We start from the raw sequence: 21,988 nt of genomic DNA, 5'->3' as shown, positions 1-21,988 counted from the left end.
GTTAATATTGCTGGGGAAGGTGAAAACATAATTGAAACCATTTATTTGGGGGGCACGTGGGACCGAACGAGGCAATAGTTTCTGAGCAACAAATATCTGTAATTCACTTGTCCTGGTCTTAGAGACTTTTAATTTGCTCTACAAATTTGGTTAGTTGGAGAACATGTAAACACCAAAAACTGTACAGGGCAATCCATTAAACATTTACTTATTGTAGACTTAAAAAAACCCCTACTCTTACGATATTAAAAACATAAGGGGAAAGAGATGCCAGGCTAGTGAATGAAGCCAGCTGACTGCTGAGAAGAGGCTATGGTTCTGCGCCGTAGCTTTGCCGTTTTCCGTAATCTGACTCACTGACATATTTTTAGACACAGTAACAACTTCCATTGTCAAGTAATTTTTCATTTGAATTTTCCTCCAATTAGGCTGTCCTCTCGGCCCCCAAATTCCTTTCTTCAGCGAGGCAGTGCTGCCCTCCACACCCCGAGGAGGAAGGGGAGCCGTGGAGGACTCTGATGATTCGGACCACATGGTGGAACAAGATAGATCTCAGCGTCAGGTTGGCAGGATATTTCCCTTTCTTCAAAGGTCTCCAAACCCAGCAAGCTTTCCTTTGATATCTTTCCAGACAGATTTATCAGCATTGGGGCATACATTTGTTTAGATTGTTCCTGTAGGGTGGGACTTTCAAAAGAGCAGAAGAGTGCCAAGTGCCAAATTCTCACCAAGTTCTCCATAAAGATTTCCTTCTCTTCCTTTGAAAATCCTAGCTGTGCTCCCCATCGCTCTGCGCATCCCCGCTGGAAAGGCGCCCGTGGTGCCCTCACAATGTGGGCACGAGGGATACAGGAAAGATTGTGACATTTCAAAAAACAGGCGGAGGAAGAACTGGCTCCAGACAGAGGAAATGCGTGAAAACGTGGAGGTTGGGGAGGAAGCAAAGAGGGAAATGGAGACCACATTCCCTAGACCCATCATCTTTCTTTTTCTTTTTTTTATCCTTCCTCTCTGTTTACTGTTTCTCTCAGGTTTTTCCCGACATGTCTTAGTTAAACAAGAGGTGAGCGTGCGCTGGGTCTCGAGAGCACGGGCAGAACTTGGGCCCCACAGTCAACTTCTGCTCGTGCTCTGGGCTTGGGACGCGATGGAACAGATGCCGGTGACCTGACGGCGCCAGGCGTCGGTCCGGTCCTCCTCTGGGCTCCTAAAGAAAAAGCAGAGGCTGCTGCCCTAGGACAGGGGCCGTAGGAAAGTCAGAGGTTTGGCGACAGGCCATCTTACGTACTTTTCTATAAAGCAGTAGCTAAGACCTCACTAATCGTAGCGCACTACCTCAGAAGTAAGCAAGAGATCTATAGGGGGCTGCGGAGAAACGTTCAGGCTGGTAGCTACCGAGTAACAAATGCACTGATGGCCAAGCAAGGACTGCCAGAGCTATTTGTTCTCCTGCCCTGGGGAAAGGGCCTGGTGAGGGCTGTTTGGAAAAGATGTCAGAGAAGGAATTTTTATTTTATGAGTAAGGAGATACAGAGGCTATTTCTGATCCGTTAAAGGTGCGTTAATGATTTGTGAGCTACAGCAGGGTTTGTGGGTTCTCTGGTTTGTTTGCAGACTGAGAAGATCCTTCCAAGTTCTCTAAAACCATATTTGTAGTCATGGACCTGGCTGGTTTTTTAAGATGGTAAGTACCTAGAGAGCCACAACGTGTCTTAAATCTAGTTTTTCCTTACTGCCTCTTGGTTCCCAAATAGAATTTAAGATGTTGATTTTGCCCCCAGACCCCCACGGCTTTGTCTTGGCAAGGAAAAGCGGTTCTGTTAAGGTTGGTCTTACATCGCGAGCTAAGTAAGCCTCAGCTCATCCCTTCTCGTCCCACGTGGATCCAAGGATTAGACGTCAGCTCCCTAATTCAGCGAGGTCGGGCATGGACCTGCTGCAGCAGCTGTGCCTGGTGCTTCTGAGGGGGGCAAGGGCAGCGGGGTGCTGGGGCAGGGAGGGCGCAGGGGCCCTGGGGTCTGCATCGCTCGTGGAGATCCAGGAGGGCAGAAGGGAGAGCCCGGAGGGAGCTCTTGGAGAGACCCCCAGGCTGTCACTGGACAGAGCCAGCATCTGGCCTGGGAGGTCCTCGGATCTCGGCACAGGAATTGTTTTTTGAAAGGAGCTTGGGTATGCGCTCCTGGCTGTAAGCTTTGGGAAATCGGAGTTTCCCTTTGATTTATTTCAAACATTCAGCTACCAAGAATAAGATAGGGACCTTTCTTGTGTGTTTTGGAGATCTAATAAAACATACAAGTCTGCAGAAGTCCTTTGCTGTGCGCAATCAAATCAGCATTGCAAATCTATCTGAACGTGGTGCTCCGGCAGCAGCCTCCAGATGACATGTAACGCGTTTGTGGTTTGATGGCCTTCACTCAAAACGTTGGCCGAAATATTTTTATCTTTAGATTTATTTTTAGAGTTTATGGTTGAAAGATTTCAGCTCTGGGCAGTCCTTCCCGTGGCTTTGAGCAGCAATGCTTGCCGTTGTGTTTCACGTAATTAAACAGACAACAATACTTAATGAAGAAATAAATAACATCGCCAAAGTAGTAAATAATTATATGCAGGCAAACGCCGAAGACGTTATCCATCAGGCAACAGCTGTGAGCATTAGTTTTGATTAATCAATAACGTTGTACAATAGGAGCAGGAATGCTGGCCGGGCCTCTGGGGGAATCACCTACGCTTTTCTAAGCAGCGAGCTTTGTTATTTTAAGCAGAACTTTCCACAGAATCCTTAATTAAATGTAACAGCCAGGAGCCCCTTCATCAGCAAATGCCCCCCTCCCAGAGCACGCCGAGCGGCAGGAGTCTAACCAAGACCGATTTAAGGCCTCGTGGGTAGTGCGTGAGGTTTGCCGGTAGGTCTGCGGGGGGATGCTGCGGGGGGATGCTGCGGGGTACCACCGGCGACGGCGCTGCTCGGCTGAGGGTGCTGCGGCGAGGTTTGAGCCACCCTCCCGGCAAGGGGCCGGCGGGCCCGGCTTGTGCCGCCCGGGAAAAACGAGCCAGCGCTTTTTGGCTCTGCCTGCGGAAAGGCGGCAGCAGCAGGGCACGCCTGGCCAGCCTGCGGCGGGTGGCTGCGGGGCCTCATCCCAGCCCGGCAGCTATCGGAGCAAGCGCCTGCTCCGTATTTTGTTCCAGAATGTAAATACGGTTGAAATTTCGCACAGGGGCTGCGGCTCCTCTGGAACCCAGCGTGTGCCGAAGTCGGAGAGGTCTGGCTCATCTTTAACCGTACGTCCTGGATGGAGGAGCCTTAACGAAGCTTTCAGGAGAAACGGCTCTCCTCCCCAGCACATCCCCCTTCCCGAGAGCTGCTGCCACAGCCCATGGGTTTCTGCGGTGCCGGCTCCTTGGGCAGCAGCCCCGGGCTGTGCCGAGAGGCTCCGGTCAGCCGGACTGCGGGCTTCTTCCTTCCCTTTTTATTTTTTTCCTTCTTTAATTTATAAGGAGCCTAAAAGAATGCAAACCTTTCAGAAAGACTGATCCCAGTGCTAGATCCCAGCCTAGATAACAGGCACAAGGTTTTATAGCCCTTAACCCATTAAAAGAGAAAGAGGAGAAGGGACAGGAAGGGTTTCTGGCGTGTTGGGGACAGGTTTCCAGAACCCATGCTCACATCTTGATGGCTTGTTCCTCTGGAAGCCGATCACTGACTTCTTCATGGCACCTGAATAAACAACAGCACCGCATCGCTTCCACCGTGAATCCAGTCCTGGTGATCCCTCTCCACCAAAGAGACGGGAGCACAAGGAGGAAGCGGGGAGCGAAGCGAAGGGCTGGAAAGACGTGAAGAAAACAGACGTGTGAACCCACATCTGAAGGGTTATTTTAATTCTGTGCGATGGCAGATGCACCTACAAATTTCACAAGTACGAGGCACACGGGTTTGTTGAGCTAGAAATGGCAACGCTTCGGAGAAGGAAGGAGAAAGAAAGCCCTCAGCTCTTGTTTGAGAAATGGAGGTTTGCAGAAGGCAATGGAGGAAACATCTGCTCTGCTTAAAAACCCTTCCCAAAGATCAGTCTTGGAGCCTTTTCTTCCAAACCCTGCCAGAGGGAGGACCAGGAACAGAAATCTTCTTGCATGGTAATTGCTGATAGCACAACAAACCCCAGAGGGTTTCCTTACCCACTTCCCAACACGCAGGCACGGACCATCTTCTGTGATAACATTAATATTCCTGGTAGTTTCTGTGGGCACCTTCTCCCAAACGTGAATCTCATTATCGTCTGCAAACCCAAAGTAAATTTGTGGGCCTGTAAAGGCATAGCCGGTACGTTGTGGCATGGTTGCCTGTTCACAGCCCCTCATACGACCATTTTCAAAGCGTACGGTAGCGCTGCCTGCGCTCCTGGGGTCTGGCACGGCAAAAAGGTATTGCCAAACCTACGCGAATCCGGTTCGGTCCCAGATAAACGATACCACATGAAATCAAGTGAAAAGTGCTCACGGTTCCTCTTCCAGATCCGCAGATACGATTATGGCTCTCCTCCTTCACCTGTGAAGTTTGTTGGGCTGCTGATCCCAGCGCTGTGCAAAGCCCGTTTGGGTGAATCATCCCCCACGGCGGCTGCCGCGCTCCCAAGGCTCGGGTCGCACACATGCATTTCTCTGTGGGTACGCTAAGGCTGGCGAGGATATATCGAAAAAGTTTCCTGCAAAACAAAATCTCGGTTGCATGCTTTTAAATAATTAATGCAGTGTAGGTAACCTAGAAAATTCATGGCTTTTCCTTTCCCTAGAAGACAGGAAAGCATATCAATAAGCCAAAGGTAAGGGCAGGGTTTGGGGTTTTTTTTGAGTTCTTGGTCAAATTCTTTCACAGAGTACCCCCACTGGCTTCAGGGACAGTATTTATGGCAGGTATTAATTTGTTCAATGAGATAAATCAAAAAAATACAGGGAAAGAAAAAGCTTTTGGTAAGACATGGATCAATCTCTCTTCAGAAAAGCAGCGTCTTAATAACGGAAAATATATATTGACATGACTTCAAAATAAATCCTTTTTCTAGGTCCAATTATAAAGTACCTTAAATAATATATTTTTCTTAACGGGAAGACCTTTTTTCCCAAGCAGACAATATTTGGCGTCTTGTGAATCGCACCAGATAAGACAAGGGGATGACATTCAGGTATTTCTCCGCAGTCCTGTTACTCCCGCTTTGTTTTACAGAGACGAAGTCCTGTATTTCTAAACCCAGGAAGGGCAGATCTCAGCAGGCCGCCTCCTTTCTCGCTGTCCTGAGCCCGCGGTTCCCACTGACTCTGCTCAAAACGGGTTTTCTCTTACGTTACTCTGTCCTGGTTGTTTTCGTACGGGGTGGAAGCAACCCCCCAGGCGCGCAGTGCCGGGCAGCCAGCTCCGCTGAAATCCAGGGGTTGGAAGTGAGATCTTTTTGAAGGACTGCAATTTTCAGAGCCCTTTTTACTTGAAAAGCTAGGTAAAGCACCTCTCAAAATCATTATTCAAATGTGGCATATGTTTTGCTGCGAATTTTCAGTAGAACTCTTTCCAGTGATTTCCAAAATAAATGAGACTTTGCATAGTACTTTTTCCGTATTTAACATTGCCTTCCCAGCATTGCAGCCAAGGCTTCCTTTTAAAGGCATGTGCATGAGATTATGCAATCGTGGTATTCCGGATACCCAGAGCAATTAAAATAAATCAGGCTAGGTATAATGAAGATGAGCCAAAGCATCTGTTTCTCAAGAGGATTTAAAAAAAAAAAAAAAACCCACACCAACTCTATCATCCCCAGAGGCTTGGATCGGTGGTGGTTAGACCTCAGAGATTCTTGTACTCTGGAAACGTGTCCAACGCTCGCTTGGGTAGGGAAAGGAGTTGGAAAGGAGGAGAAGAAAGACTCTCTGGCATGGCAGATATCCCTGCTCCCTGGAAACAGCGGCTGGATAACCCCGTGTGTTTGGCCTGGACTTACAGGTCAATTCCTTCTCCCTTCTAGTATTTTAGTTTGACCTGTGGACCTGAATTGAGAGGAGGAGGAATGATTTCTGTGTCCTCTCCAGGGTTTACCAGGCAAGTCTTGTGTTTACAATTTGCAGTTATTTCAGCCCGACTGTAAGGGCGGTTCAGCGGGAGGTGCCGAAACGGCCATCCCCCCTGACGCCCGCGCCGGGGACCACGGCGACCCGGGCCAGAGGAGCGCTTGCCTATGGGGCCGGTTGTCCTGCGAGGCAAGGAGCAGCCTTCAGGCCCTAGAGTTGAGGTACCAGGAGCTATTTTGCTTTGTTTCTCCTCTATTGCTGCTTGGCGCCAGAGGCCAAAAGCCTTTTTCAGGCAAATTCGGGAGGAGGCGAGTGGCAGGGCAGGCCCCAGCAGGTTTGCTGAGCTGCCTCGAGTACATGCTTAGGTAGGGACGGCTTGCGGACAGCTTAGCCAAAGGTTGGACCTTGCTGAACTGTGCTAGATGATTGACTCATCAGTTTTGTTGCGTTGGTAACTCAGATAAAGGATGAAGACATGGGAATAAATGCGTAGAAGTGACTGCTGGAGCTTACAGGGAAAAAAGTCTGCACGGAAAGGGAAGAGCGAGGTCACGGTGGGACACACCAGCCCTGCGTCCTCCAGCTGCAAGCGCAGGACTGGCCCGCAGCCCTGCAGGTCCTCGGGGGACTTCAGGAGCCCTTTCTCTGTGTCACTGCATCTCATCCTAGTGCTGTTAACAAAGATCTCGATAACCAAGAGGTCAAACGTCCTTGCGCAAACCAAACTGGGAAAAATGGAAGAACTCAAACCCAAAACAGAAGAGCAAGAGTTGCCATAAGCGCCTAGACGTGGGCAAAGTATTCAAAGTCAATGAGGAGGTGAAGTCCCCTGCTCTCCAATGAGGGCAGGGCAGAAAAAGGCAAATTTTGAGTCCGGCTGGTGCATCCCTTGCCTGGGACACCCACCTTGCCCTCCCTGGCTTGCTCCCCGGCAGCACCGGCTGCTCCCTCCAAGATAGCTGCTTACCCTCCTCTGGGGCCCACCAAATTTATTAAAAAAAACATTTCCTCAGAAAAAAAGCTAAGACCCGTTAAGTGGCAAGAGGTCAGCTTGTTTACTTGAACCGATTTAAATCTGGAACACCAAGAATAGCAACTTGCTTTGACCACTGACTTGGGTAAATATGGCCTGGCATTCTTACGACAGTATTTCCAGCTCCAGCTATCCCCATCACGCAGGGATATATATACACATATGTATATTTTCACTAAAAACAGTTGAGGTAAATTATTTGACAGGAGCTGGATGTGAAATGGCTGGTGTGCGTGTTTCCTGCGCGCCGTTTGGGAGCTGAAGCCCATCTACAGCCCTACCAGGCGACGTCCCCTTCCGCGCTTCATGATTAAAAAGGAAATAGTTTGGTCGCATTTAGGACCATTTCCAGTGAAGAGATTTTATTTGGGGTTTTGTGAGAAGGCAGCTATTTTTAGCAGATAAATTAGCATGTTTTCTGAAGTGACATAGGCAAGAAAGGGTAGCCGGGGATAGCTCGCTGGACAGTGATGGCGTTTCAGCTTTGAAATGACAGTTCAGCCCTTCCGACTCCAGACGAAACGATCTCTGCGGCCTCGGCTCCCTCTTTCTTTCGCAGCCGTCCACGCCACCACCACACATAACAAGGCATAATTTTACATAAGTAGAGGACTCTGCTCTGAGCCAATATACAAGTCATACCTGATTGAATATTGCCATTTCAGAGCCGCCACCTAATCACATTTTTCAGGCTGTGTGAACAAAATAATGTTGTTATAATTACACACACTGTTTGTGTGTATGCGCGTGTGTGTATTATATATGTATAATGACATTAGGATGATAATATAGCTGTTTCTATTAGCTCTGTGGTATTAATAAGGTATGACAGAAAGTTATTTGATACCATTTGAAATCCCACTTGCATTTTCATATTGCTCTCAGATGTAATTCAGGGACTTGATTTTTATGAGTTATGGCTCTGATGTCACTTGTATTTTTGCCCGTAATAGGTCCCACTGGAGCAAAATTCATCAGACTCAATTAACAGCATCTGAAAAGTGTATCTTGGTTAGCAACCGATCAGGCAGGAACTGCGTGGGCTCTGTTTTAGCTGACCTGTCACCCTGTGCCACCCCATGGAACCAGCTTTCCAGGCAGCAGCCGCCTCAGCTTGCTGCTACCGGGAGAGTTAAGCAAGTATTTTTGGGGCTGCCGAACCGCCGGCTCTTCCCGTCCCACAGCTGCACCCCTTCTTACGGGGCTCGTAACACTCTGGCCGTCCAGGCACCCTCCTAGTTTCCGCATTTTCACAGGATCCAGCCCACCGCAGTCAGTTTTTTACTGTTAAATCTCTCGATACTCGGTGATGATTATTTTTCTTAGGGGAGTCCTGGGGCCGTGGGGTGCCTGTTCCAGGCGCACTCCTAGCAGTCCGAGAGGGGAGGTTAAAAACGCGATGCCTGGACGACAAAAGGAAATGCAAGGTAAATAAAAATAACTCCAAATGCCCATATGAATTAACGGCTGGGATTTGAAAGCTGATCTCACGTGGGGTTTTATGCTCGGTTAGGTCGCTGATTGGGGCTGGTGGATTTTTTAGAGGGAAGATAAACGCTCTGACTCCTGGTATTTTTAATGCTTCGAGCTGGTGATTTGAACGTCTGATCTAAAGGGCTCCCGAAGCGAGAGACTGGTCCCAAAACCTGCTGAAGGGAACACGGGGCCTCCCGGCAACTTCAAAGGGCTTTGCATCCCGCCCCACGCGCCGAGCGGGAGCAGGGGCTGCCATCGCCCTCGCAGCCCCGCCGAGGCTCCATCTCCCACCCAGGGCACTCCCCTAAAACCCCTCCGTGTCTTAAAAGCCTGGAAAAGAAAAGCTCGGAGTAGAAAACCAGTAAGTGAACTAAAGCACCCCGAAGGGTGCTGGCTCGCCAGCCCCCATGCAGGCACAGCCCAGCGCGCAGCGTGGGTCAGGCTGGGTTTCCTTCCAAGCGTAAAACCGGGCTTGAAGACTCCAATTGCTTCCTGTCTCCCAACATGCCCGACCGCAACTATTTTTAATTGTAAGGCATGAAAATAAAGTAATTTAATAAATTAACGCTTTCAATGCTTTTTGGTTCAACTTTGGCTGTTTATCGGGACCAGCCTTATTTTGGCTTTTATGCATTCATTTCCAGCTACCGCTCTGTCTGATCCCCATCTTATTTCCTTTGTAATCTACAGATCTTCTGTTGTTATCATTGCTGTGTTTTATGGTTTTGCATTACTTTATTGACTCGGCATACTGTAGGCTGCTTTTTTTTTTTCCCTCCCTTCACTGAAAATAGCCTTTTATGAGAAGCTTAAGCAAAAGCCTGGAATGTCCAAAGGAAAGCAGAGAAACATTACAACATTTTGCACATTTCTTTTGGCCAGAGAAAGATACAAAATATTCATACGAAGAAACTTATCCAGTGCCTGCAGGACAAAATCCAACGTCTGATTATATGTGGAATTTCAATTTCTGCTACAAACAAGCTGTGGATTTTTTTTTTTAAATTATTTTGAAGTATAAGGAGGTTTTTTGAGGGAGAAGGCTCCTATACAATGGATGTCAGAGCAATAATGAACACGTGTACCCTTGCTGCTGGGAGTATATGCTCTTCTGCACTGCCCCAGCCCCTGTTGCTATCCTATTCAAAATGCTACCGACATTGGAAACTTAAGCAGGGTGCTGACGGTCCTACCAGCCAGCAGCACTGGCTGAAGAGACACCATGGGCGGGGGGCTGGAGCCGCGGGGATGGAGGGTGAACAGCTCCTTTTGCCCGTGCTGGGATCCCTCCCCTGCCCCACGGGCACTGGGGGGTGGCAGGGAAGGGACCTGCGGGAGCAATGGGCATGGAGTGGTGGCTTGGGTCATCACGTATAACCCCTGCGTCCCGGCGTGCTGCACGGGTAGCAGTCTCTGCTGAGAGACCAAAACGTGCCCTTGCGTGGTTACCCAGCCCCACCACCTTATATATAACTGACAGCAGCTATACTGCCGTGGCTTGGAGGGAAGGATGGGGCTCTGCAACAGAGCCGCGAGTGATGCTCCGTGGAGCTCAGCGCCAGCACCGAGGCTGCCGGCAGTGCCCGGGCCCCGGCTGCTGGGACAGAAGCAGAGGGATTTGGGCACAAACGGAGATGGGAAGTTCTCTTTGCTACTTGATTATATATTGTGGGAAAGGAGCAGCCCTACCTGCCCGAGATAAAGAAAATGAATAAACAAATAAAAACCTGTTTGTGCCCAATATACTGTAACAATCGTTTGAGGACGGTTTTATCTGTGTGAGAATATAACCCTGATTAAACATGCCAAGGTCAGTGAAAACAAAGGTGAATTGCTGAAGAAATGCGAGTTTTTCCGGCTGGGAGTTCACTGGGGGTGAAATGGAGCACCACTCCCCGTTCTGCTGGGATGTGTCGAGGTGCGGGTCTCCCTTGCATCACCTCCCGTACCTACCCAGCCCCTGCAAAACATCCTCCCCTGGGTGACTGAGCTCCCGAGCACAAAGCGTCAGACTTTAGTGGCCAAAAGAGCTGCTATCCACAACTCTCCTGAGCCATTCTGCTGGTTTTGCCCATCCAGGACGCACACGAGCCACCGGTGCTGGGTGCCAGCTCAAGTACTGGTACCCACTGGCTTCCCGTCTGCCCCATCCAGCGTCCCAGCCTACCCCCGGCGCCCACAGCCCGGCTGCTCTAGCTCCTGCCCTGCCTGCTCCCGCTTCCTGAAGCCCTAGGAGAGCCCATCAGCTTTCCCACCCAGCCTGAGCTCCGGCCGTCTTTGGCTCTGGCGCACCAAGCACTGGAAGCAAATTCCCCTTCCCTGGCGCTGAAGATGTTGGCCTTCCACCTCGCGGCAGCGCGAGCTGAGAGGCTGCGAGGCCACAGACCCGCCAGACGCGCGAGGCATCTTAGGGGGACGTAGGGCGGGAAAGATGAAGCCTTTCACAAACTGGAACGAAGAATTTGGTATTTCCTCCACAGACTCCAGAAGAAAGGCAGCCTCCCCCTGGAGAAGCACCCAACATCCCACGGGAGCCTGGAGCAGCCGCCCGGCCGGACACAAGCGCTGAGGATGTCGGGGTGAAGCCCCCCGCCTGCACGGCACCATGGCGAGCGCCGCCCAAATTCCCCCACCTGCTCTGTGCCCTCTGCCCGGGGCCAAGCCAGCCTTCGCCCGCGCCTCGCACGGGGGTTGCTTCTTATTCTCAGTCCCCAAAAACCATCCACCCTGGCTCACAGCAGGGTGGCCCCTCGCGCCCAGCGAGGCACCTGGAGCGCAGAGGCAGCCCCGGCTGTTGGCGTGTTTATCCCAGCCATTTTGGCCATGGGCGCAACGCATGAATCTGTTTTTTTTGTGACCTGGAAGGCGCGTTTCTGCACCGCACGCCATCAAAAGCACCGTGCCTCCGGGCCCGCGAGGGCTGCGGCCCCCCCGGCCAGCGGTGCCCGCGCTACAGCCGGGGCGGCGGCGGCCCCGCGGTACAGCGGGCGGGCGCCAGGGGTCGCCCCGGCCGCGGCGCCGCCGCCGCCCGCACTTGTTGCTGTCCCCCGCGCCGCGCTCTGTCGTGATGCACGCAGTGCTGACGTCACCGCTGCCGTCATTATGAAGGATTCGTATTTATTTATTTATTTGCTTGGTTATTTATTTATTTATTTCCGCCCCCGCCGTTTCGAGTGTGTCCGCCTGCCCCCGGGAGCAGGGTCCGCGGAGGGAGCTTGGGGGGAAAAAGCCCAAAAAAGGGGCAGAAAGTGCCAGTACGGTGGAAGGGGGGGCGGTAGGTCTCCCCCGAGCCGCTTTGCACCGCTCCCCCCTGCCCCGCGGAGGCGCGGTGGGCTGCGCTGGCGCGGAAAAGGCTGGAAAGGGCAGAACCCCCAAACTGACCCGCCCGTCACTGATTGGGATGGGGGGGGCTCCGCGGGCGCGGAGGGCCGCGCACCGCCGCCGGCCGCAGCGGCATCTACCTGCGGGGCTGCAGCTCTCGGGGCCCCGATGGAAACTTTCCGTGCCCGGCGCTGCGGGCGGCCCCTGCGCGGGTGCGGTGCTGGGAGCCGTGCGCCCGCGGAGCCGGCTGTGCCGCCCCCCCCATCGCCGGGGTTGTCCGCGGCTGCGGCTCCGCGGCGGGGCCCCGAGCTGCCCGCGTTAGCGCGGGGTCGCGGGGCTCCGCGGGATGCGAAGAGCCCGCGGCTGCCCCCGACGTGCGGCGCCGCCGTGGGGGGGCGGGCGGGGCGCAGGTGAGAGGCCGCCCCCTTCGCGGGGCGCATAGCCGCCCTGCCCGCCAGCCCGCGCCCCTCCGCGCCCGCGGAGCCATCCCGCCCCCGCGGCGGCGGCTCCGGCAGCGCCCGGCGGATCAGCAGTGCCGGCACGTCCCGCTGCGCGCTCCGCGGGCGCGGAGGGAACGCGCCCATGCCCGCCGCCGCGGGACGCGCCTCCCCGCGCCCCCTCCCCCGGTTTCGTTGTTTTCTCTCGCCGAGCCCCGTCCCTCCGCGCAGCGCGGCGGCGCGCGAGCATTGGCGTGTTTATATAATCGATAACCCACTTCCCTCCTTTCCCGGGGAAAAACGATCGATACGTTCAGGACGAGCCGCCCGCCTCCGAGGGCCGCCGGGGCGGCCGGCCGGGCCCGCCGGGGAGCGGGTGGTGGGGGAGCCGGGCGGGCAGCCCCCGCTCTCCGCGCCGCTCCGCAGGGCCCGGCGGTGGGAGCGCGGCGGCCCCGCCGGGCGCGCGCGGGGACGAGCAGCGCCCCTCGCGCCGCAGGAAATGGTCTTTATATTAGACATATACAGGCAGGTCCTGTCAGATCCGCAGCGCGCCCGCCCGCCCTTTCGGCCCCCCAAAAATCGCCGGGCGCCGCGGGAGCCCCCGCCGCCGCCCCGCCGCCCCCGCGCCGCCCCCCCGGGGCCCGCCGCCGCCCCGCGGCATTTTTGCCGGGCCGGGGCGGGCGTCGGAGGCCCGGCCGGCGTCGGGCGTCGGCGTCGGCGGGGCGCGGCGGGGCGTCGGCGGGGCCTCGGGGCGGGGGGCGGGCGTCGGGGGGGGGCGTCGCCGCGCGCGGCGGGGCGGGGGGCGTCGGCGGCGTCGGGGCGGCGCGGGGGCTGCGGCGGCGGGGGGCGGCGGGCGGCGGGGCCGGCTTTGCCCTGCCAGGACCTGCCGGGCTCCATTCACGCCAACAAGTTTGGGAGAATGTTGAGTTCAATCACGCCGGAGCCGCGATGGAGCGCAGCGCACTGCAGGTACCGCGCCGCCCCGCGCCGCCCCGCGCGCCCCGCGCCCCCGCGCGCCCCGCCCCCGCCGCCGCGGAGCCTCCGCGCCGCTGCGCGCCCCCTCCCCTCCCCACCGCCCCCCCGCCCGCCCTCCTCCCGCCCGCCCTCCGCCCGCCCTCCCTCCTCCTGCGCGGCGCTGCGCGGCGCGGCGCGGAGCCGGCGCTGATGCCGCTGCCGTGTTGTTGTTCCCCGCAGTGGGTCGGCGCCCCGTGCGGCTCGCACGGCCCCTACGTCTTCTACAGGGCGTTCCGCTTCCAGCGCCGCGGCGGCGGCCGGGCGCGGGTCCTCTCCCTCGGCGACTTCTTCTTCGTGCGGTGCCGCGCGGAGGAGCCCGCCTGCATCGCGGAGCTGCAGCTGCTCTGGGAGGAGCGCACCAGCCGGCAACTTCTCTCCAGCGCCAAACTTTATTTTCTCCCCGAGGACACCCCCCAGGGCAGGACCAGTGACCATGGCGAGGTGGTAAACCCAGCGCCGGCCCCCCCGCGCCCGTCCCCACCTGCATGCCCGGGCTCGGCTACCCCCACGCTCCCCTCCCGCCCCCCCACCCGCGTCCCCCTCCCCGCGGTGCGTAGCGGGGCAGCGCGGAGGGGCCGCACCGTCGGGGCGCTCCGGTGCGCGCTGCCCGGGAACTTGTGCGGGCGGGGGGGGGTGTCGGGTGCGGGGCGCCCCCGGCCCGGCGGGCAGCGGAGAGCGTGCGGGGCTCGCCCTGCCCTGCTCCGGCTTCGTTAACAAAAAAAAAAACCGCAAAAACCCCAAAACACACAGAAAAGAGGGGGAAAAAAAGCGTTGGGGGGATTTCGATATTGTTCGGGGCTTTTTTTTAGTATTCGATATGTTTAAGAGGGCGGAAATTACGAAATGGAGGCTGAGGGAGATCAAAAGCTATTGAGCTGGCAGGGACGTGTTGAATAAAGTGATAAATGACAGGTACAGCAATAATACATTCAAATAACTTGCAGATATGCCTGGGCGTATTTCGGAGCCGCCGCGCGGCCGGCGCAAACACGCCGCGCGCCGGCACCCACCGCCGGCGCCCACCGCCCGCGCCCGCCCCGCGCCGCCCGGGATGGGGCCGCCGAGCCGCGCAGGTTGCGCACCCCCGCCCCGCCCCACCCCGCCCCGGGCCGCCCCCCCCCCTCCCCGCTCCCTCCCGTTACCGGCTTTTCGAATGTATTGCTTCGGCACGGCCGGTGGTCAGGGGAGGGGAAGGATGAGGGACCCAGGCAGGGCTGCGGGGATGGGGAGGGTCCCCGAGAGGGGCTGGAGACCAAGCGGGGGGCGGACGACGTGTTTTGGGGGAACTTCTCTTGGAGGTGCCGGGGGGGTGCAGGTACAAGGAGGGGCGGCTGTCCGCAGGGGCTGTTTTCGGAGGCACGGGTGGCTATAGGTGCCGACGTAGCCGTGTACCCATACACACGCGTACGCAGTCGGAACGCGTTTCAGAGCCACCTTCGCTCGCTGCCGCCGCTTCACTTTAATTTTCTGTGCGTGCCACTGAGATAAGGGAGCCTTTTCCTAAGAATCAGGGAGATGACAGTGAGCAATGGATGCTCTGAAATTGCCCGTGGTGACTATTTAAAACTGTGCCTGTGTGTGTCGCGTGTGCGTGTGTGTGTGTAAAATGAAAGATATTTGGAAGGGAGGGGAGGTGGGGAAAGGGACACAAATCATTTTAATACGCCTTAATGATCGGCTCATGTTACTGTGGTAGGAACATCGGAGAAAATTAATCCTACCATTACGAGTAAAACGCTGCTCCGGTACGAGAGTTCTCAGCTGCGTGTACCTTCCTAATAATATGCACAATTTTATTTATTTTTACATGCAAACACCGCTAGTAATTAGCCGTGTGATTATACTTGTGCATTTCATTGGGGCTTTAACTGATGTCATTCTGCATTATTCAACCATATGAAAACAATTTTCAATTAAGATAATGGCACGCCTTGAAATTATGCAAATGCCGGTCGTATTGTGTAGAATAATTATGACAAATGTAAAGCAGGTAAAAAGTTTCCTAATGCAGTTGTGTTTTACACCCCGGTGATGTCATTTCCCCTCTGGCCTAAGTTAGTCATTCATTAGCAGAGTAGCAGCAGCAGCAGCAGCAGCAACAGCAACAGCTCTGAGTGATACTTCTCTGGCAGAGAGCCTACAGAAACCGGCACTGAGAGCCAGGGCCTAGAGAGGGCAACATAACACTCCCATTAAGAAATGTACTTTGTTTTCACTTACTCCATTAACTTGTTTATAGACATCAGAATGATTTTTTATTATCGATTTTTAATAGTTTGGAACGATCCGAATTCTGCTCAGGGAGGCGCAGGCAGCCGACAGACAAAAGGCTGGGTGCTGGCTGGCGCTTTGCAAAGCGCTGTCTGGGGGTAACTGGCTTCATCGGCGCGCAGGGCGGCTCTTTCACCTAACCACCCCATGGTCGCGGTTCCTTACATAAAGGACATCCATATCTGTCCCCAAAGCGGCGGCAGGGCCACCTCTGGGGTCGCAAGGCTTCCTAATTCTGGGCTGGGCTCCTTCTGCGGGAGGAGATGCAGCTCTCAAGTCAGAGGCGGCTTACAGCCATCAGGGTAGACCTCATTCATGACGTGGGAGTGCCGAGGGGGTAAAACATCTTGTCTTGCGTTCGGGGAGCGGGGATGAAGTAACCGGTGCTTCAACACGTATTGCAAATCTGCGGTGTCTGAGGCAAAGGGCGACAGGGGAGCTCGCTGTCAGTAGAATTGTTGGTGAGGGGGGCGAGTGGTCAAATCGCAGGCTTGCCATTGAGCCCACCGGCGATTTAGGCATAGTCCCTAGCAGCTACCTGTGCTGGTGGCATGATTAATAGAAGCAGCTCGCTGCCTGTTTTCCGTAATAGCAGCATTGACACTGTGACAATATTCAGCTAGTGGCTGCGAGGAGGGAGGAGAAGCGAGGAGGTATGTAATGCTTCTGTTACTCAGAAATTTCTGATGGCGTATTTTATCTGATTGCCAAATGTTTGAGCTAATCAGCGATAAGTGTAAATATAAGTCTTTTTATAGCTAGCTGAATTCATCATCCAGACTTAAATATAACCCTGACTGCTGCTAAAACCGGATGTTTCCATACGCTGGGGCCCAGACCCAGCAAACTGTTCAAGCCCAGGTGTGCTTCCGCCGAGGCACCTCTCCCTCTGCCTAAGGCTGAGCATCCCCAAAAGCACAGCGGAGAAACTCTCCTTCGGCCCCAGATGGCAGCCAGAGATTGCTTCCCGGGGAGTGGACAGCAAACGTGGGATGGGGCCAGTCCGCGCGCTGCAGGTATGGCATCCCGGAGCAACACGCGTGGAGAGGCTGGGACCAGCTCCGGCATCGGGTTCAGACCGGTGGTCTTGCTGCACAGAAGAAGCAAAGACATTTTTGTGAGAGCGATGGTGCTGTTGGGGAGGCTGTTAGGTGAGCTAGAAGAGTTTTGCTCTATTTCACTGAAAACTTTCTTGCTGCTTTTAAAACATAGGGGCCCAGGTGTGCTGCCTCTGACCTCGCCATCAAACCCAAAAGCTGCAGCAGGTGCAGCACTGGTTGGAGAGCGGGAGCAGCCTTCTCCCCCGTCCCTCCAGAGGGGAAAAAGTGGCTGTCCTCCCTTCCTGGCAGGGCCACCATCTAAATGGGGAAAGCCAGAGGAAATCACCACCTTGCCCTGGTTTTCTCTGTTTCTCTGGGCGAGCGCGGTCCCCCGTGTCGCCTCCCGCGTGGGAAGGGAAGACCTCTGCGATGGCAGGCGCCTCGCGCAGGGCTCGGAGGAGGATGCTTGGGGGGCTGCGAAGGTCCAGAGGGAGCGGCTGTAGGAGCACACTGTCGCGCTTGAAACAGTTTCACGGGGCGTGTGTGGAAAGCAGCCCCCCCAGCTTTCCCGGTGCTCGACTGTGAGAAGTAGATGCCGGCTGGCTGCCGGCAGAAAGCCCCTGCCCTGGACCCGCGGTGCTCGGGGGGTGTGAGGTGGGCTCAGCCCCCGAGCCCTGCAGCCCACGGGGTCCTGGCCGAATCCTCCTCCAGCTCATTTACTCCTCTCTGCTCCAAGGGGTGGCGTGGGGCTGTGGAACGGCTGACCTTTGCAGAAGCAGTTCTAGAGCAAAATGCTTGTTAGTGCCTTGTATTTTCATGTTTTTAAAGGTGTTGACATTAATTAGACTGGGCTTAAAAATATATATCAAAGCCGGAGTTCGTTAAATCCAGGGATGGTATTTGATGCGATGTGTACAATTCCTAAAAAAACCCAAACAAGCAACTGATTTATTTTGCATGGTATGACATTCCCTGCGTTGCCCTGCGTCGTCGTGAATGCTGCTTCTGCTGAGGCTGGACTGTCGGTGGGGATCTGCCTTTGGTTCATTCAGCAGGAGCTAAGTTTACTACGAACTCATGTTGATTTCATCTCTTCTCCCAAGCTGGGGATCTGATGCAATGCTTTTCGCCTTGCAAATAATCCTTACTCATGCAAGTAATTTACATGAGTAAGCGTTGCTCATACAGAGGAGAGAGCTAGTTTCCTGTAATTATTTCCCTAGCAGTATTTTGCATTTTCAGAGTAATTGGGGGAAAGAAAAAAAAAAAAAGTCGTCACTCCATAAATGTATGGCATTTATAATTGCAGAAGAGATTCTTCCAGAAAGTTAAGGGAGGCAGCGGGTTTGTCCTCTCTTCATTTCGGGACAGGTGCTCACAGCATCCCTCGAAAGCCTGATTCGTTTCCGAGGGGCTCTCCGTGTGCGGAGGTCCTACCCCAGTGTGTAATGGTAGCACAGGCCGGCCCGAGTGCAGGTTCTTACGCCTCTAGTGGTTTATTGCCACCCCCTTGAAAAATGTGCTACTCCCTTTGCACAGAAATAGATTTTTTTGAGATGTAGGAATCTGTACACTCTTATTTGAAATGGGAATGGCCCCGTTTTAGTCTCCACGGCGTGTGCCTCGTGCTCGTATCTGTCAACACTGGTAATGACAACACGCTTCAAACATGCAGATTATGATTATTAAAGGGTGCTTTAAAAATCATGCTAATAGCATCAATCTCCAATGTACACTTGCTCAAATTAATTCAGCTTTGGAAATCAGGCGCACTGTAATAGCAGTGTTAGAGAAATGGCATTTGTCATAAAATATCATGGGTTTGGTAATTGCATATCCACTCTGTATATTTTTATCTCTCTCGCCACCGGTAGCATATGCTGGCAAAGGAAGGAGAGGGCAATGATATTACTCAGAGAAGCCACATGTTGCTAGCCATTAGCCAGCAATCTGGCGTATCTGGTCACTTAAGGCAGATTCCTTTTTTTTTTTTTTTTAAATTTTTTTTCCCTTTCCCCTTTCCCTCTGCTTCCCAGTGCATTCAGACTGTAAAATACACCCACTGCTCTCCAGAGTTGCTGTTCCCAGTCTGATCAGTGGCACTAAACATTAAACTCTTGTCTTTGGAGAATAATAGGCCTCACATGGTACACCCTCAAGCATGTTGAGATACTGTGCAGGCTGGAAAATAAAAATGTTCTAATTGTGTCTTTTAAATAAGCATAGGAGTGAATTAATTAGACTATATTTTGTCTTTAGTTGCTTAGTTACACAATAGTATTCCTAAGCACAAGTAAGATAAATTGGCTCTTTTTGTGCTGCTTGTCCCTTAATCATAATTACTGTATTGCTCAGGAGAGTAACGCATACATAGATTTTGCATTTTTAATAATATTCAAACAATATGCGAATGATACAGAAAGTATGTTCTGATTCAAGCTCTTATATGCTTTTATTCGGGGAGAAGTTCTACTGCTATGGGAGCAATATTTGCATTAGTTGCTCAGAGATGTAGTTCTGGGAAATACATAATTGAAATATTCTTGCAATGCTTGTTCTGGCCCTTTCATTCGCATTCAAAATAACAATGCCTTAAGTCTCCGAACAGTCATCCACTCTTGATTTAAGAGCTTTTTTCTTTGTGTGTGTGTATGTGTGTTTGTGCGTGTGCAGTGTGGGTTCACACCCAGCGTTAACCCTGCAGAGACTAGACGCTCGCGTGATTCATAGTGTCGTATCAAGTTGGGCTTTTTATTTTGTAGCTAAAATGCAGTCAGAAGGTCAGATGAACATCGGCATTTTATGGCGTTAATCCAATGACCTTAATGCTTGGCAGGCGTCCATGTTTCTATGCGAAGGTGCCAGGGTTATAGATAATAAAAGAGTTTGTTTTCATTTTCTGGATATTTTAATCTTGCTTTGCAAACCGTAGCCTCGGGTTTGGGGGGCTTGGGGCTGCTCCCGGGGGCCAAAACTTTAATTTCTTCCTGGGTTGTTGAACGTTAGCTGCTAATGATGGGCAGATTGATACAGATACTGAACAATGGAAGGTTCTGGCAAGAAACCCCCTAGACATGCTCAGTGGATGTATGTGAAAATTGGCTCCATTGTTCTGCTGTATGAAAAGCAAGTAAATTATTTACAGATATTTGCTAATTAAAGCACATATTGTTTTACCAGCACAATAGAACACAATATAACAAAAGACAAAAGAATAAGCTTGCATAATTTAAACCTGCTAATGCAATGTACTCCTTGTAAGAAAAATATAATTATGTAATCTACGAGGAAAGCTTTTCGTACTGTAGCTGTAGTAGGCAAAATTAGGAATGAATTGCTTGTCAACTTGCCTAAACTAAAACAACTCTTCAAGATCTGTGAGCTATCTGACGGGAAAACATTTTGACTGAAGCCTATTTTCTCTTTGGTCAGAACTTCTATCTGCAATGACAGATATAAATTCAATTTGAACCTCTGCTCAGGAGTGGGAGGAGGGAGAAAAAACCACCCCAGAAATAAAGGAGGAGGCTTGCCGTAGAAATGTCAAGTCGAGCTGCTCACAGCCATCCCTCTGTGCGCTCCGTCTCCACCTCACCTCTGGCCCAGATGTACCAGTATCCCGCAAAGCATCCTACAAAAACGCGGTGCTGCCCTGCCCCAGGACATTTTGCGTGTCCCGCTTTGGAAATACTGAGCCACGTGGAAAAAGCTGCCTGCTAATACAAGGGAAAGTGAATACCGTAGGACTTCACGTGCTTCACCTATGTCCTTTATCTTGGACTCTTCTTTTGGGTTTTGGACCCCAGCAGACGGGAAGAACACATTGGGATGTAGCGTTCTCCGTCGGTGTGAGTTTCACGCAGCTGTGTGCAGCTGTGCTTAGGCTGGGGAAATAGCGTGGTAGGCTGGGGAAATACCTGTCACCTGAATTTAACGAGATCATTATAGCCCTTTAAAGTAATTAGCGAAGGATTAACAGATGAAAGGTTCTGCCTTGGCCTCTTTAAAATTCTCCCGTGTGCCAGGTATATTCCTGGGCTGTGCGTGTTTCCATTCTCAAGGCTCTCCCTGTAGGTTCATGGGTGGAGAGCAGTGGTCTCTGTAGGTCCCTGCACGCTGGCATCTCCAGGGAGCATTGCAGGCCCAGACCCCAGCCGTCAGTTCCGCTCCTCGCATCCTTCGGGACACCTCCGACTGCCCTGGGCTAGGGGATGCTCAAGGAGATGGCACCAAATGAGGCACTTGGGGCAGGGAAAGGGGGAAAGAAAGCTGCCCCTGCCTGCGCCGAGCGCTGGAGCCTCTTGTGAGGCTTCCCCATCATTCAGTGATCCACCTGGCAGAGCTGGGCCCCGGCTCCCCAGGTCTGCAGCCTGCTTAGAAAGGTTGTCCTGGAAGAGCAACATGTAGCAAGGGAGTGGATGGCAGGAGAGTCCTTCGTGTGCCTCGTAGGGAGGCTGAACAGGCTGAACTTCCCAGAGCCAGACCTCTTCTGTGACACAGCCACAGTTTTTTAGCTGGTCTGTGATCTGCAGTCTTAAGAAAGCCCGTGTATACCCCCAGTCCACAGCAGGCGGCAGGGAGACGGGACCTTCTTACTCTGGAGAAAGTCTCTGAGAGCAAAGCAGTCCTGTACAAACGTTCTCTGCCCCTTTAGGGCTGAATATGGTCCCTGGAGGAAAGCTTGTGCTGCTTGTAGGAGATGACTGTGGAGACTTGGGTTCAGGTTCCTGAGTGACTTTTGGCAAGTGGATTAGAACTGAATTGAGATAGCCTGGTTTCCGTCACTGTCCTAGAGCCCTGTAGCATCCGTATGGCAGAGAAGAGCTCTGGACTGTAAAGTCTCTGCTAACAGGGCCTTTTGGTTTGACTGTGCTGCCAAGTAAGGGTTACGGTACTTTCCTCAAACACCCAGGTAAATGCATTGCTACGGGAGAGGGGCTTATTGGAAAGGAATTCTTCCTTTCTCCACCTCCACAACGCGACCTTCCTCTCTCAAAGGGATCTAGAGCAGGGAACCGGATTCCTGGGGTGTGAACAGCGTTGTTGTGCAAGGTACGGGAAGGTCCTTTTCACCTGAATCGCAAAAAACTAAAAAATACATGGGATGTAAAAAAAGCCCAGAATAATAGAGGCCTTTATGCCCAACTGAAATATGCAGTTCTATTATCCTCCGTGAATGCAGTCCGTAAGAGTCGCACTGTATTTTTTGCTCCTGTGGATGAATGTGTTTTCATCAGCAATGTACTGGGTTGTAAAATATGCATCCCCAACTATCTACCGCGCTGAAGGTTTCAGTAAAAAGGCTTGAAGATGTTTTCTAATGCAAATCGTACTGATCAGAT

The 21,988-nt window shown here is 53.0% G+C and overlaps 1 protein-coding gene across 2 annotated transcripts in view; it reads left to right on the top strand.

The window, feature by feature from the left end:
• The first annotated feature begins 13,251 nt into the window (after nucleotides 1–13,251).
• ARID5B (AT-rich interaction domain 5B) overlaps nucleotides 13,252–21,988 on the top strand; it is a 120,699-nt gene continuing 111,962 nt past the window's right edge. The window contains exons 1-2 of one of the 2 annotated variants that reach the window (XM_075154273.1): nucleotides 13,252–13,290; nucleotides 13,516–13,776. In XM_075154273.1, coding sequence (XP_075010374.1) covers nucleotides 13,270–13,290; nucleotides 13,516–13,776 — 282 coding nt within the window. In that variant the 5' untranslated portion in view covers nucleotides 13,252–13,269. Of the gene's footprint in view, nucleotides 13,291–13,473; nucleotides 13,777–21,988 lie in introns of those variants that run through there. The other variant, XM_075154272.1, reaches the window with a different exon arrangement.

Source organism: Calonectris borealis, chromosome 7 (assembly GCF_964195595.1).
Source record: "Calonectris borealis chromosome 7, bCalBor7.hap1.2, whole genome shotgun sequence".
NCBI classification, from domain to species: domain Eukaryota; kingdom Metazoa; phylum Chordata; class Aves; order Procellariiformes; family Procellariidae; genus Calonectris; species Calonectris borealis.
This window is presented reverse-complemented; position numbering and strand designations above follow the sequence as displayed.